This window comes from Nicotiana sylvestris, chromosome 2 (genome assembly GCF_000393655.2).
Source record: "Nicotiana sylvestris chromosome 2, ASM39365v2, whole genome shotgun sequence".
Lineage (NCBI taxonomy): Eukaryota > Viridiplantae > Streptophyta > Magnoliopsida > Solanales > Solanaceae > Nicotiana > Nicotiana sylvestris.
In genome coordinates this window covers 214,581,175-214,598,404 of record NC_091058.1, presented here as the reverse complement: position 1 = coordinate 214,598,404, position 17,230 = coordinate 214,581,175, and the positions used below count along the sequence as shown (strand labels likewise).

Genomic DNA, 17,230 nt, shown 5'->3' with positions numbered 1-17,230 from the left:
CTTGCAATCAAACTGTAAATTAAGGAAATCAAGATCAATCAATAAGGAATCATGATTATGCACTTTGACATATAAATAGAGAAGAATGAACAAGAGTGTCAGACATACAAGGCCAACTATATTGACAAAAAGGCAACTAGATGAACACAAACATACAACAGTAACAGGAGTAGGCTAAGGACTCAGTAGTAAAAGAACCTACTCGAAGCATGGTAGTCAACAAAGTCAAATAGTCATATAGAACCAAAATGAAGAAACCAATCTAACACCTAGAAACAGGTAAAGGAGATCAGACCAACACACAAAAATAAGTAAAGGAAGTCTTTAAAAACCCATAGTAACCAGCGAGGAAAATCTTTAGGAAATTAAGGTTTTGACCGAGTTGAGTTAAAAGCGGTAAGAACTTAGAATCATTCAAGACAAACAAAGATAAAAGATCTAACCATAAAGAACCCAATGAAAACAGGTATGCACAAAAAATAAACAAAGACAGTTCCAGAACCTCGGATAACCAAAAATACTTTAGGTTTTCAACACGATGAACAAGGTAGAAAACAAACTGTTTAAACATAGTAACATCATAAGACAACACTGAAAATTGGAGAAGAAGTCTTTTAAAAGAGATTAAGAAAACTTTAATCATGTCGTGTCACTTACTACGACCTCTATGGGTGGTATCCAGCACTATGTGCTCAATCCCTTGAGGAAGGAAAGGTGACATGCACGAGAATGATAGAGCAAATATGGAGAAAATACAGCTTCAAGAACTACACTTGGAAATGGAACTGGGAGCAGCATCAAGAGCAATCTAAGGATGCAAAGTACATTGGCTTTATTAGTTATTTCATGACTAGTGTAGCTAGCAATCATCGTGTGATATGAATATTGAGAGCACGACTCAATATTGATAATAATTTTAATGTAATTTTCAAATATTATCACTTTCATAGATTAAGACCACCTGACAATGTAATTTGTTGTTTAATTTTCTTTTATTAATAAAAATTAGCCCTAGGCGCTCAACCTAGTGTTTTGCCAAAAAAAAAAAAAAGTCACTTTGAAAAATCGGAAAACCTTTGAAAAAACACCAAGAGGTTCATAACATGCACAGATCTAAGACAGATTTGAAAGAAAATCCGAAATTTTTTAAAGCTAGGGTTTTAGAGAACCTAGAAAAAGTGAGAAAACTTCGAAAAATTACCGATCTAGCCGGAAAAGCCATGGATCTGACTCGAACGGCCATGGATGGCCGAAAAAAGACTATAGATAGAAGTTCAGCAAGGTATGGACTAGATCTCTTCGAGATCTTTCCATGAAATTACGAAAATAGGCAACCAAGAGATATGTGAGACCGATATACGTCTCAAACAGCCATGAGAGTCCACGGATTGAGTGAGAATCGAAGGGGATTAGGGTTAGTTTGGGTGGTGGCGGCTAGGATTTGAGTGAGGTTGTAAAGAGAATTGGAGAAGAAGGGGATTCAAGGGCGCCGGGTTTGTGAAAAATGAATTAGTTTAGGGGGTCGTTTGGATTTATTTTAGGAAGGGTAGATGGAGACCGTTGACCATTCTTGGGAACCGTTGATCTGAATGGTCAACGGTCCAGATTGAACGGGGTAGGTGGGGATCCGGTTTGGGCTTGGGTTAAAATTGGGTGTGGGTCAGTTAAAATTGGAATTGGGCTGGGGAATTGAGGGTTTGATTTGGGCTAGATTTGAAAGCCAAATTTGGCTACAAGTTAAATAGCCACTCTTTCCTTTTTAAATTATAAAAATAGTAAATTATTTTCTAAAAATTAATTTAAAAGGCTGAAAATGATATATAATACATAATCAATAATTTAAAAATACAGTATCCAATTTTATGAATATAAAACCTAATTAAACCTTAAAAGGGCTAATATTGCAATTATGTACAATTTAGCTTTAAAAATTACTAAATGAAATTATAAAATATGTAAAAATTACTTTAGCCGTATTTTGGCATAAATATAGAAATACAATAGGTGAATTATAAAAACAATAATTTTGAAAATAATTATTGGGATTTTATGGATAAAAGAGTTAATAAATCAATTAAAAAAACCTTTAAAATTATGAAAAATAATAATAAAACCATTGGACATGCTTATATATGCATACATATGATATTTTGAAGGTATTTTACATATTGAAAATATATAGGGAAAAATTGGGTATCAACATGAAAAAGGTGGATCAAGTTTATTTTGTCAGAAAATTCAGGCCGAGGGGGAGAATTGTTAGGTCTTTGCCATAATTTTCTTACCATATTTTGTTTTTCTATTCGTTGAAGGAAAGGGTAACATGTTTACCTTAATTGGGTTTTCCTTCTTGTAGAAGGAAGTTACAAATTTTCCATATTTGGCTAGTCTTTTTTCTTGTAGGAAAATGTTTGGACTTCTATAAATTGAGGATCCTTCCTTCTCATTCAGTAGCATCCACAATGTAGCCATATGGGGCTTGAGAGTCTTATTTAGTGGGAGAACTTTATGGGACAACTATTTATTGTGTCGCTTGTGTTTGCCTCTTTGTAAGGTTGTTCTCTCGATATTTTGTACTCTTTTTTATATAGTGGATTGCTCATCTCCGCGGTGGACGTAGGTTAATTGACCGAACCACGTTATATGTTTGTGTCTCTTTTGGTATATTTCTCTTTGTCGTATGATTTATCGTCTTTTAAAGTTTGATTTACTAGCTTCCGCATGACACCTGATTTTTTTTGGTCCTAACACTATGTTGTGTTATCCCACAAGTCATCTAAGACAATAAGGTAATTCTACCCAAATAGTTATTTCCATAGCTGATCAGCAACATCAATATTCTCACTGGATTTCGAAGCTGTTCAAGTAATTTGATTGAAAATGTTCTCCAACAACTTCGTCTCGTCATATTTTTGATCGACTGTGCACCATGCATGGATGTCGAAATGACTAGAAACGAACTTATCATTATACACTTTGTATGCCAAAGTAGTTTTACCGAAATGCGGCAAACCAGTGATTGAAACGACATCTAGCATTTTTGGACCATTGGTAAGATTCCTAATTATCCAGTCTATCTCCTTCTTAAAACCTACGATTATTTGCTCAGCTGATGATGACTTGCTTTCAACTGGCTTTTTGGGAGAGTTTACAACATTGAGGCTCTTGTTCTTGAGAATCTTCTCAACTAAATTGGAGACTTTTTCCTTGATAAGATTGATCTTTTCTATGGCAAAGGGAAGTAAGAAAATAAGATATAAGAGACCATTATCTCGTACGATAATAGAATCAATGACATTTTTTGCCTCATATGCCAAATCTAAAATACGTGCCCAGAGATCTTTATACAATTCTTGTTCATCATGCACGAAGATAGATCTTATGAATTCTAGATCTTCTTTCACCTGTTCAATTTCATTCTTTATCAAAGCAACTGAATAAGCATTGGTATTGAGCAAATCATTTAAGTGTCTAAGTAGAAGATGTATGAAGAGTGATCCATCACTCATGGGAAAACACAGTTGATACGAGTTTGAGGCTTTTAAGTAAACACGTTTGAGATCTCCTTTCATGAGTTCAATATTTTCCATCAAGTCCAAAGTTGCATGGTTTTTTCCATTGGTGCTCTTTTCGTTTCTTGAATTCTCTTCTAAGTCGTGAACAAGAGTTTATACCTCCCTGATAAGTTCTCCAACATGTTCCAAGAGATCAAACAATTTGTCATGATGAATAAACTCCTTGGGCATATCAGTAAGAACGATTAATAGGAACTATATCATGACATGAATGTATTGAGCCCCTGAAGTGCTAATACTAATAACATTTACTATGTGGTCTTGTAGATGAATCAGATATCCTTCAAGAATGTCTGGAGAGGTTTCCAAGAGCTACTTAATAAAGCGTCCAACTTCTGCCGACATTGAAGTATTCAAATTTGTAAATTTTCAAATTTGTAAAACATATATGCATAATCTCCAACTGAGTTGGAATAATCTCCAAGAATAGATGTGCTAGCTTGAAGAGTCGAGAGTGTCCACCGATTTGATTATGCCATAGGAAGAGTCCTACTCTCTCAGCCATTAGTTGAAACTTAGGTAAGAAATATTCAACAATCTCATGCCCAACGCAACCATTCACTGTCAAAGCATGGAAATCTCTTATGTTGCCATATACATTCCAAAGAATCTCATATTCAGTCATGAATGGAGAAAGTTGTTCAGCACGATACTTGGAAAGATGATGGAGATTCAGGAGGAGGAAGTTCAACTCATATTTCAGCTTTTCAGTTAGATCCATGTCAACAACTTTTTGATTTTTTTCATTCTTTAAGCTCTCTATGAAATCCAGAACATAGAGAGTGTCTTTGCGAAGAGTGGAAAATGACATCTGCCAAAAAACCAAATATTATATCAAATTCTCACAAAGAAAGACAGTTAGTTCTCTATATATTATGTTCTTAGAGTTTGAGAAACGGGCTATGTATCCAAAATAAGCATGTCAAGAAAATGTTTTACTATGAATATGTTCAAATCCATTATGTACTAAAAAGGAGGATGGATGGACGATTTAGTGAAGGTTATTTCTAACCATTCCGAGGAAGAGATGAATAGAGGTAATTGCCAAACATATAAACACAACCTCTTGAAAAATCACAACTAACAAGGATTGATAAGCTTTATAATGTTTACTTGATTTTTTCCTTATTCTTACAATAAGAAGTTTATAATTTAATCAATAACTTCCTATTCTTTGTTATAAAATAGTGAATGCACATGTCTCTGCTAGCAAAAACTTGCTCGTACAAGGTATTTATACCAAAAAATACTAACTTATAATGATTAAGCGATTTAATAACGTAAGAATATATATTCCGTGAAAGAAATTTCTGTGCAGGCACATGGCATGCCTATGTTTGTTTGGTGTATAAAGTCACAATTAATAGGAAAGAAATAAAATAAAACATACATGAATTTTTTTTTATCCGATTCATGATATTAAGAGAAAAAAGTAGTATAGACGTCATGGATTTCAATTTCTTCAATCATAGGTTCATTTGCCTCAATTTTTTTAGCTTCAGGTTCATTTGCTAAAGTATGAGGTGATGAAATAGAAGTAGAGGTGATTAAGCGAAAGGGGGAATAATCACAACATACGTCACGAATTTCAATGTCTTCAACCATAGGTTCCTTTGCTAAAGTGGGAGGAGCAAGTTTATGCAAATAAACACCAATAGCATCAAGGTACAACCCAGAACGCCCGTGAAATCCTACACCTTCTTTCGTCACAAGTGAAAATGGGGTTCCACCAGCCTCACACTAATTTAACTTGAGAAGAACGTTCCAATCATGAGAAATAAATATGTCGACCATAATATTTTTGGACTTACATTGTCTCTTCGACCTCCATCCCCACCAAACTTTGTTGAGTTTATGGTAGTACCTTGTTCAGCAACGGTTCTAAGCATGATAGAGTCTATAAAACCTCCATGAGCAATCCGTATTTCTTTAATGGGACTTTTCAGCTTGTAATTCCATTCTAATCCTCCAATGCCTCCCCATGACTCCACCAATATTGAGTCCGCTTGATCGTAACTCACTTGATTTTCCTTCACATACATAACATATCAATAGCTCCATTATCAAATTTGACTGAAATACTGCATCTTTCCCACTCACCTTAGGATTAGTACATTTTTCTTGCACCAATTTGTCTGATGTTTGCAATGGGATATCCTGCATTGATGTATTAATAGGCACAAGAGGACTTTTAATAACACTTACTATTGCACATATATTAGGCCAAATATTGTACAGCAACACCTATTGAAACATCTTGATCAAAGATACAGCTGCATCAACTCCAAATGCGTAGATGGGCTGATTCTTGGTGCGCCAGCCTGTATCACAATTAAAACTACATGGGGGCAGTTTCTCATCCTCAAACTCACTGGTCATGATTTCATGATAAAAGAAGTATCAGATGACCAAAACGTCACGGTTTCATCAAGTTTTAGCCGGAAATTTACTGAAAGCTAGAACTAATGTGAATGCAATAATGATATAATCATAGTCTTTGAGAGTCTGAGACAGACAAAACTAGGAACTTTTGCAGACTGAAAAAAGAAAACAAATGAGATGACATAGAAAAACAGACTCCTATCCAATGGAGAAGTTACTATTCTGTACAGTATATATGGTAAAATAAAGAAGACAAGCTAAGACATGATTAAATTTCAAAGCCAGGCAAATAAAGGCATCAATTAGCAAACATCTTAACGATAAGAGTCAACCAGCCTGCATCACAATTAAAACTATATGCGCCGATGAGCTAATTGTGAAGGTATTTGTTCAAAGCTGAGATATAAGATAACTTTCATGTAGTACAGAGGTTGCCCACCTTTTGTTTCACTCACTTCTTGCTATCCTCCAAATATACTTCCTAAAGCACTATTCTCATCATTCCGGAGAGTCAGCAATCCCATGTATGCATCTGGACTTGTTCCCCCCTGTTCCATTCTTCTCCAGCGATGATTGCGACTACAAGGTACAGCTCTTCAAGGTTGGGCAGTTTTGCTATTGTTGATAGTCAATCAGATGTCCGAGGAAACAAAGGGACATTGTCCCATATTGGAGGAGAAAAAGCCTTTTGATAGGTATATTACTATTGCTCTTCTTTTAGCTCTTAAAGAGTTAAGAAGAAGGCAAGCCTCGCACCGCCGCCGTTGTTCGCCTTCGGATTCGGTCGAATGATTGATTCATTAATTTTTTGGATCAAATTTATTTGTTAATATTTCCTCTGTTTCATATTGTTTGAAGTAGTTTGACTCGACACGAAGTTTAAGAAAAAAGAAGAAGACTTTTAAAACTTGTGGTCTTAAAAGATTAAGGGGTAAAAGGTTTGTGGGGCCATACCATTTGTGTGGCTATAAAAGCTTCTCACTAAGGGCAAAAAGGGTAAAATGAAGAGTTTAAAGTTGAATTATTTCCAAATTTAGAAATGTGTCATTTATTTTGGAACAGACTAAAAAGGAAAGTACCTTAAACAATATGAAACGGAGGGAGTAGTAAATATTAACGTAATATTAATATTACGTGATTGATTAAGTGAGAGATGTTAATGCATATACTAATTCTACTAGCTAGAACACATATCAATAAAAGAATAATGTGCACAAAGTATTCTGTGTTTACGCAGGGGCTGGGGAAGGGCCGCATCCCACGGGATGCAATATAGGCAGTCTACGCTAATGCAAATCAGTGACTAATTTCACGATTCAAATTTGTAACATGTAAATCATACGGAGACAACTTGATCATTGCTCCAAAGCTCCCTTTGAGAACATATATCAATATTTAATTTTAAAAATAAAAACAGAGGGCTATAGAAGATGACGTGAAAAATATCCATTTGTTATGGGAGCTAGTTATGAGGGGTGAAATTTTTTGCCCTTTTCACGTAAAGATAAATCTGAACGAAAATATTGTTCGAAATTCGAAAAATATCCTAGCATAATATACCAGTTCATACATAGTTGCACCAATCTCCAGTATATTATGCTGGAACTTTCCTGTTGCAGTAAATAGTGGCTAATTTTCAATGACTTTACAAAAGCTTGCTATTTTTTAATTACCAGTTCGAAAACTGGCTAGCCCGTGCTATTTTTACAGTTACGAGTATGTAGCAAAGATGACAAAAACTGTCCAACTGCAACACTGATTAATAGTTTTACCAAAAAACTAACACATAAAGAATGGATTTGTTTGTTAAATGGGTTTGTCATTGCCAAATTGCCTTATCTTCAGTTTAACAATCTTTAGGGGATTAATGAAATGAAAGAATTATATGAAAATACAGTTGCCCAACATCATAACAAAAGTTGGCCGATAATTTAAAATTTTACCCGATTTAGCCTATGTTATATATATCTTGAAAGTTATTCCATCGTCGCCGGCAAACAAACTCATCTGGAACGGAAACACAAGCAGCCACCTCTGGTCTGTATTTTTTTCTTTTCTTTTCACTTCTGCATGAGAAATCATAAAATTTTGGTGAGATCTAATTTGCTTGACTGAAAATTAAGTTGTTGGTGTTGTGAGAAAATTGCAATCCTGTGTCACCTAGTTGCAATGTAAGAAAATTGAAGAGTAGAAGTCCATCATTGAAGGCCATTCAAAGCTTCGCTTTCGAAAACAAGATTTTTTGAGTTTGTAGTTGTTTGGATTGAATGTTGTTCCAATTGATTGAAAATATCAAAAGGAGTTCAAAATTTAAATTTGAAGTGATTTGGAGTAGATTTGAGCAAGATTTTGAGTTAAATATTAGAAAAGACGCAAGAAATAAGACGAAGTCAGCTTTTTGTATAATCTTGTATAATAGTGTATATGAGTGTATAAACACATCTTATACAGTATTATACACTTTTATATACATTTATACAAGTGTAGGTAGACGAATTTCTTCTACGATTTTCGATTGCAATTCTTGTTTAAACCACAGTTTTTGGTTATTTTTCCAAAACAAATTAAATATTACAGAATTAACAAGGTTGAGCTTTACAGGTTGGAAAATTGGTTGGTGCTGTCTCGAAAAAAGGTTAGGCTTAAGCATCAACGAACACAAATGACTTCAATTCTTATCACAAATATAAGCACGAAAAACCTGGATCTTAACACTAAAAAAAGAAGTTCCAACTAACGGATTATATTTATCCAATAACAGTATAAAATCAAGTTATTTAAAATTAACTTCACCTAGTCTTGTATATTAAACGATGAGAAATAGATAACCTACTTTAATTGGTTAATTAAACTAATCTCTCTGTCGTTTATTGTTCTGCAATTGTGATCCCTAGACTAATTTATTCTACCCAAGAGATGGGTAAAATAATCCCAAGTTTGATGGGATAAAGTAGGATATCTAGAACTAAGTCTGAGATTAAATTTATACTACTATATTTTGTTGACGGTATATATCCACCTTATCCCGCGTACCTAACGACCCTTAGAAACCAATGTAATGTAATGACACCAAATTATCTTCTTGAAAACAGAAAATAACTAGCAGATACTAAAAGTTCAACTGATAGAATTCCATTTGCATAATGTTGTAAGGACCATGACATCCTTCGAGATTTTCTCAAAAGTAAGGACTTGACACACATTAGTTTTCAAAAAGAGTTACAACTAATGTTTAACCATACAAGTCCTACAAATTAATTATTACTCTAACAAGTACTTTACAGCACCATTTCATCAGAAGAGCAAGTTGAACATGATCAAGTTGATGGTATAGTCCTTACTTTCATAGCACAAATTGCTGTGATGCCGCTCGGTCAAGGATCAAGTTGATGGTAGCTTTGATAGCCTCTCCATAAACTGAAACTACACGAAGGGCTCAAGCAAAAAAGCGCGGAGAAAGGGTTAACATAGAGCTAATACCTACAGTTTTCCTATGCAGAAGTCACGGAGCAATCACCATTAGTATATCCCTAACAGTTGCTGCATCTCCATCTATTGTCCAAACGAAATCAGGCATGTTGAACCTCAGTCTTGCTACTATCCTGTATATGTAGGGTTTCTTCACGGGGCAACTTTCTGTTCTTGTATCTCCATGACCCCTCTCATCCCTAACTTAAACATTATCCGGGGGCAACTTTTGAGCACCAGAAGAAGTATTGTGGGTTCCAGCGCGAATATCATAGCATGTTAAACCCCACTAGAGTGAAATGAGATATTTATTGAAACTAATACCATCCAGGCATGGTTCTATGTGGACTTACTAGTAATAATAAGAACCTCAAGTAGGAAAGTACAAGTAAGGAAAACTGGACCTTACTTTACTAATCCTAGTGAGGGACAATCCCTTCCCTAGCTAACAAGCATGTAAAATTAAATATGGTGTAATCGTCATAGAATTTATAACATGCTCTATGATAACATTACAATGATGTGTCAAATAAAATGAGAGCAAGAGAGGAAGTGGAGTCACACACTGTTGGTTCTTGTGGAAGTTTTCACCTTTATTAGAAAAACTCTTATTCCTCTTGGATGACTTAGGCAGATGCCCGGGTGTTATATCGGCGTTGCTATAGCCACATTTGAATAATTCTGCGCAATAGATTCTTCACCCGGTCCGAACCTTCAAGCATAGACTCTGTTATGCAATTCCTATAGGTGATAGTTTCCCATGATGTATCATATTATATAAGGAAGAGTTGTTGCATTTCCCATGTTGTTTCACAGCTAACATAGCAAGAGAAAACAACTGCAATTTTTGTATAATTATGGACAAACCAGAGGCAACACTTCCAAGCCAACACAGAAAACAAACTGTTGGAAACAGCATAATATACGCCAGATATACAGCATTTCTCGGAACACTAGCTAAACATATCCATAGGCTTCCACTGCTTTGTACATTTCCAACACTTTGTTTTTGCCTGCCTTGACTTCTTTTTCCTTGAGCTTGAAATCGCTAGCTATCCGTGTAAGTATATTATGAGCTTGCAATCACCTTAGAGATGAAACCACCAAAATTATTTTTTTGTGTTTGTCTATCAAGGCATCATCACCTTCAATCAAAATGTATTTTTAAACAAACTTCTCGTCATTGAACTCATCGATCCAATACTTATGTAAGGACTTAAAGTTGCCACCTGCATAAAAGAAACCACGGTTAAAAAATACTAAAGATTAAAAAGGGAGTCTAATCAACACCTCCATTACCCTGGAAGTATTCAATACTTTTTAATAGCTTGTGGCATCAACTTCAGCATAAAATTGTGAGAATCAACGATGAAGGCCTTGAAAGATTCTTGATGGAGGAACAAGAGGGGTAGTATGCTCATCAGTGAAGGAGGTAATATATAGCCATATTCAGTCTGTTGAATATATTCAAAGCACAATGTATCAGTGAAGGAGGTGACAGTATCTACATTTGGATTAATTATTTTCAGCTTCCCTTATATTAGCACGACTACCGGTAGCAGTAGTACTCAAACTAAACTTCTTTTTCTTAGTGGAAATTTTTTCTTGAGTGCAAAACTGCATTTTTCTCATTTTGTTGAGCGACTTCACAGTAATTAGTTACAAATAAAGAGTTTGAACTCATCCTGTGGTGCTGTTGAACTGTATATGTGTTATTTGCAGAGTTTGGTATCGTTATGTAGTGGATTTTACTGTCTTAGTGACTTATTCGATAGTGCCTTGATGAAATTGACTTTGATGAAATTTTCTGCCCTGTTGTGAAAATGTCTTCTATACGTATGGTTCTAGGCTTAGCCGCAAGTCTAGATTTAGAGGTTGAGCAATGGATGTCAAAACTGCTTTTCTTCATGGTGATTTAGATGAGGAGATTTATATGGAGCAACCTGAGGGTTTTGTAACTAAGGGAAAAGAAAATTATGTCTGCAAATTGAAAAAGAGCCTGTATGGATTGAAACAAGCTCCAAGGCAATGGTATTTGAAGTTTGAATGTTTCATAGAAGAACAAGGGTACAAGAAAACCTCTTCATACCATTGTGTATTCTTCCAAAAGTTCTCTGATGATGATTTTATTATTTTATTGCTTTATGTGGATGACATGCTTATTGTTGGCAAGAATCAATCCAGAATTGTAGTCCTTAAGAAGCAATTGAGCAAATCGTTTGCGATGAAGGACTTGGGGCCAACAAAGAAAATCTTAGGCATTCAAATCCACCGACACAGAGATAGAAAGGAGTTATTTTTGTCCCAAAAGCAATACATTGAGAAGGTACTCAAGAGGTTCAATATGATAGATGCAAAAGTGGTTAGTACTCCTCTTGCTAAATACTTCAAATTTAGTATTAGTCAGAGTCCATCTACTGATGAAGAGAAAAAGGAGATGTCTCGTATTCCTTACTCTTCTGTTATTGGTAGCTTGATGTATGCTATGATTTGCACTAGACCAGATATTGCACATGCAGTTGGTACTGTTAATAGATTCCTTTCTAATCCTGGAAAAGAACATTGGGATGCAGTAAAATGGATAAATGAACCAAAGGAAATTACATGCATGGTATCATCGATTGTTGAAAACGTCATCCGGAATTTTTGCATTTTAAATTTGCAAGACATAGTAAAGTGATGGAACCTTTTTGATATATCTCCTGCCCTTTAAATCAGTTGGATGAGCTGTAGAAATTTCTCTATAGTATTGTCACTATCAATTCCTTTTAATCCTTTAAATAATTCTTACCTTACAAAAAAATCCTTTAAATAATTGTTATGATTCTTATTCCTCTTTGTGATGACATATGCTATCTGTCCATACTCACTAGTTTGTAGACAGACTTGACATACTTTGACATTTTGCTTTCTTATTTTATTACTTTCTACAATGTTTTTTTTAATGGTGTCACGATCCAAAATCTCACAAGTCGTGATGGCGCCTATCTCAATACTAGGCAAGCCAATAAGTCTCAACGAAACACCATTTCTTTTAAACACTGAAAAATTATATTTGAATTCCATAGAAAAACTCACAATTACTAAGATAAAATACATTCCCAAATTTTGTGTTCCGAGGCATTAAAACCCTCATTTTAATCCTCCTTGATTTGCGAGCGCAGTCCGGGCGTGATTACGAAAAGCTTTTATGTTAAAAACTAAGAAAAATATGAATTTTTGCTTTGAAATCCATTTGAGTTGACTTTGGTTAACGTTTTGAGCAAATGGACCCGGACTCGTGTTTTGACGGTCCCGAAGGGTTCGTATCGTGATTTGGGACTTGGGCGTATGCCCAGAATCGAATTCGGAAGTCCCTAGTCCGAGTTATCGGACTTTGTTGAAATTTGAAAGTTAAGGCTTAACGAATTCGAAGCGTTTGACCAATAGTTGACTTTTTGAATATCTTGTCCGTATTTTGGTTCCGGAATTTGCTATAGGTCCAATACCATGTTTATGACTTGTCTGTGAAATTTGATGATAAACGGAGTTGGTTTGACCTGATTTGGACGTCCGGCTATGAAAATAGAAATTTCAAAACTTACGACAGACAACAAGCACAATGGCAAAGTAAAGTGTCAACTTGAGTCTCGTTCTTATAACGAAACGAGAGTAGATCAAGGTTTGAAAAATAGTTGTTGAATTTCTTATCTGTTTTTTCACAGCTAACATAGCAACCTGTGCAGTAGAGCTGGCTGCAACAGCAACTACAACAGCATTTTGATAAGGCGTCTAGTTTGGTTGGACATTAGGTGGAGGAAATATAGTAGGACCTGTCGATGATGGGAAAGGAGCAGGACTAAAAATTACTTCGGGGCCTTGCTGAGGTGCTGGAATAGTGACAGAGTACACCAACGATGATTCAAGTTGCCTCTCCATCAAAATTGCATCAAAAGAATCTTTCCGCATGGATTTTGGACAAGGTAAACATAAAGCCAACAATCTATAGGATTGAAAGAAGCCAAGCACTGCGCAATCACATCCAGGATCTCCTTCAGGACTCTTGGGTGAAATAAAATGGAGCAAACGTAGTAAGAATCTAAAAAACCAAAGCTAGTGGAGGAACCCTGCAAAAAAAATTGGTATATATGTAACACAATATATGCAAGCATTCAGTTGATCATGGCACGCACCTAAAGAATAGTTGACAAAATCGCCAAATGAAACAGCAAAGATGTCAATTTTACCAAAAATTATCGCACACAAGTTGGGATTTATCCGGATGAGGCCTTTGCTATGGGATAATCAATCTAGTCAAGAGAAAAAAAAAAACAGAATTATGGCGCCGGTTGTAAGTAAATTACAGCTTTTTACTAGAGAAATTCACATACCTGATGACAAATTGAGACAGATATTTTGGTATAAAGAAATCAAAGATTATCCTGAAATTGATTGTTTGAGCGTTCCGCAGCGACGGGGAAAGTAACCGGAGCTGCTATTTCTCTGGGAAGAGTTGAACATGGAGCTTCAATCAGTTGCGTTGTTGGTAAGCATGTCAAGCTAACAGAACAAAAAGAATATTTAAGAGAAAAGCAATAAATTGCACAAGACAAGACACGATTTACGTGGTTCGGTAATTTTTGCCTACTCCACGGCCACACAAAGAATAGTTCTTTATTAATTGAAGAGAGAAAGAAGAAGTTTTGGGATGATCTACAAATGAAAATGTAGACCCCTATTTATAGGCATTTGAATGCCCTGCCGAGGTAAGCGTTTACATCATAAAATTACTGAGGTAAGCACTTGAAGGATTGCGTATAGGTGTTCGTAACACGCAGCGGAAGACAATAACAATCCTAGGCAGATCTTTTTATGTTTAAAATTTATTTACATGTCAATAGATCACATCTAAGACGTACCTGGTGAAGAGAGTCTCGTTTCAAAATTTCTTCGATAGTGCGAAGACTCTATGCGTATCCACACCGAGACTGATCCTTGCTATCAACTCTTTGATCAATGAAACCCGCGAACAAATTGAACAAAATATTGTGTTGAAATTTTTCTCAAAAATCTCAACTCAAAGTAGAAGAACAAGAAACACTTTTCTTGCAATTGTATTTTCTCTTTTGGCTTTGTATTGCACTCTCACTTTCACAAAGTGGGTTTTCTTCTCATGGAAAAAAAAATTGGCAGATTTTCTCCATCACCCTTTATATAGCATCACCTACAAACTCTTTTCCTATTTGGTTGAGGTAATGATTTCCTTAGGGTAAAAGTTTTTTCCAAAATAAACTTTATGGGATTTTGTATGAAAATTCGCAATCCCATTCTCAACGGGTAACGTGACTGCCGAGAATCATGGACTTTCCATGAAGTCCAATTCCAAACATTGGAATTTTCATATTGTAAACTAGAAAGCACGTTTGAGTTGTCAGACGTCCTTTTTATGGACTTTAATTTCCATGTTTAATGAAATCGTAGGAAAACCTTTATGGAATTTCATGTCCAATTCAAAATTGGATTGTAAGAATAAATTAATATTAAATATATAACCTTTATATATAAATAATAATTACGAGTATCAAATATATATCACATATATATTTCAACCAAGAGATATAATTTAATTTTCTATTCCAAATAAAAAACATCAATTTGTTCACAATATTAATTATATTCTCTGTGCTAGCAAAGAATATAATAACATTTCATTTGGACTAACAACTAAATGTATTTGACTAATTAAATTCCTTAATTTAATTATCAAATAATAAGTTAATTATTCCTTTAGCAAAGATCAGAACACTCGTTAGTGTGCGATCCCATAGGTTCAATACTAAGCCGGTAGTAAATTGACCACATCAATATACTAATCAAGGGTGGCGTCTAGCAACACTCTTTAACAACCGGATAATATGAAGTATACAATTTACTCTCAAGAACCATTAGAAGAATAATGTAGTAATTCCTTCTGTCCTTATAGCTCTGGATCACCCTAGGATATGGTTCAACTGTCAAATCCTAATAGGCGACCAACTATGTGTTCACGTCAAATATAATCGACCATTGAATGACCTAAGAAACTCATTTCTTCTTTCATTCAATTGCCCTGGCCAAGGTCTTAATTTGGTCGTTTATATTTCATGACAACATGGAGCTTAAACTCATTACCAAGAGTTGACAGATTCCATCTTGATCAATCACTAATCCTACAAGCATTTAATCATACCCAATATCCTTTCAACTATCGCCCTAGGGCCATAGGTGTCTAGTATCAAAGCACAATAAATAACTTGTCAATTACTATGATGATCTCAGGTCAAAGGAAACGGTTACATCACATTCTTCAAGAGAATATCCTATTGACAGTTTATGGTAATTCTAACCATTAGGAATTATCCAATGAGTCGGTTCAATGATCATATCTCTATATGCATCATCTATCTATGTAATTTAGTTAATGAGATCAACTAATCTTTATCCCATAAAGACGATCACATAAATATTGATCTTATCGGATTACTAATGTCCAGATTAATAATCCTACGATCAAGAACAAATTTAGATTAAATTATAAGAAACTTTACTCTCATTATCATGATCTCCATCACAATGTCAAGTCTCAAAATTTAATCAAAGACCTTATCAAATTAATCAAGCAATTAATAACAATGATAAAAGAATATCAAATGCCATATATATTTTATAAAACTATGTTCAAAACATCAAATGTGATATTGGATCTAGGGCATATCTACTATATCCCTAACAATCTCCCACTTGCACTAGAGCCAATCGCTCTTGTACTTCATTCCCAATTTCCACTTGTGCTTGTCAAACTCCTTTGCGCCAAGAGCTTTAGTGAATGGGTCTGCATCATTTTCTTTTCCATCAACCTTTTGAATCTCGACGTCTCCACGTTCAATGATCTCTCTTATCAAGTGATACCTTCGCAGAACGTGTTTGGACTTTTGGTGTGATCTTGGTTATTTTTCTTGAGCAATGGCTCCAGTATTGTCACACAACAGTGGAACCGCACCTTCTATTGAAGGAACCACACCAAGTTCTGTTAAGAACTTTTTCATCCATACAGCTTCCTTAGCAGCTTTACTAGCTGCTATATATTCTGCTTCTGTCACTGAATCAGCTACTGTAGCTTGTTTGGAACTTTTCCAACTCACTGCACCACCATTTAAGGTGAATACATAACCAGAAATAGATTTGCTATCATCACTATCTGAAGAGAAACTTGCATCAGTATAACCTTCAAGTTTCAACTCAGAATCTCCATAGATGAGGAATTGGTCTTTAGTCCTTCTTAAGTACTTAAGAATGGTCTTCACCACTTTCCAATGTTCCTCACCAGGATTTGTCTGATAGCGGCTAGTCACTCCAAGTGCATAAGCCACATCAGGACGTGTACATGTCATGGTATACATGATAGCTCCCACTGCACTAGCATATGGGATCCTACTCATGCGTTCTCTCTCTTCAGGTGTATTAGGACAATCCTCCCTACTGAGAGTAATTCCAGTGCCTCTCGGTAGATATCCTCTTTTGGAATTATCCATATTATACCTCTTTAAGATGGTATCAATGTACAAAGACTGGGAAAGTCCAAGAAGCTTCCTAGATCTATCTCTATAGATCTTTATTCCTAATATATAAGCTGCTTCTCTCAAGTCTTTCATAGAGAACTGTTCAGATAGCCAAATCTTGGTACTTTGCAATGACGGTATATCATTCCCTATGAGCAATATATCATCAACATACAACACTAAGAATATAATTGTGCTCTCACTAACCTTTTTGTACACACAAGGTTC

At 35.2% G+C, this 17,230-nt stretch overlaps 2 protein-coding genes and 1 long non-coding RNA gene across 4 annotated transcripts; all 3 read right to left on the bottom strand.

Annotated features, from left to right (window-relative positions):
• Positions 1–2,861: 2,861 nt before the first annotated feature.
• Positions 2,862–3,746, bottom strand: LOC138886268 (putative late blight resistance protein homolog R1A-4). Its single transcript, XM_070167334.1, has 2 exons — positions 3,675–3,746; positions 2,862–3,404 (listed from the first exon to the last, which is right to left on the bottom strand). The coding sequence occupies exons 1-2, from the start codon at positions 3,744–3,746 to the stop codon at positions 2,862–2,864; spliced, it is 615 nt and encodes a 204-aa protein (XP_070023435.1).
• Positions 3,747–3,846: 100 nt separating this feature from the next.
• LOC138868181 (uncharacterized) lies at positions 3,847–6,091 on the bottom strand. Its single transcript, XM_070167566.1, has 3 exons — positions 5,676–6,091; positions 5,387–5,605; positions 3,847–4,386 (listed from the first exon to the last, which is right to left on the bottom strand). The coding sequence occupies exons 1-3, from the start codon at positions 5,736–5,738 to the stop codon at positions 3,892–3,894; spliced, it is 777 nt and encodes a 258-aa protein (XP_070023667.1). The 5' UTR covers positions 5,739–6,091; the 3' UTR covers positions 3,847–3,891.
• A 6,998-nt stretch (positions 6,092–13,089) lies between these two features.
• Positions 13,090–14,004, bottom strand: LOC104249999 (uncharacterized). Of its 2 annotated transcripts, XR_011405191.1 has the most exons (3): positions 13,796–13,998; positions 13,652–13,714; positions 13,090–13,531 (listed from the first exon to the last, which is right to left on the bottom strand). It is a non-coding gene; the product is annotated as an uncharacterized lncRNA (long non-coding RNA). The 2 variants fall into 2 exon arrangements; XR_011405190.1 differs by having other exon boundaries at positions 13,090–13,714; positions 13,796–14,004.
• Positions 14,005–17,230: the final 3,226 nt, after the last annotated feature.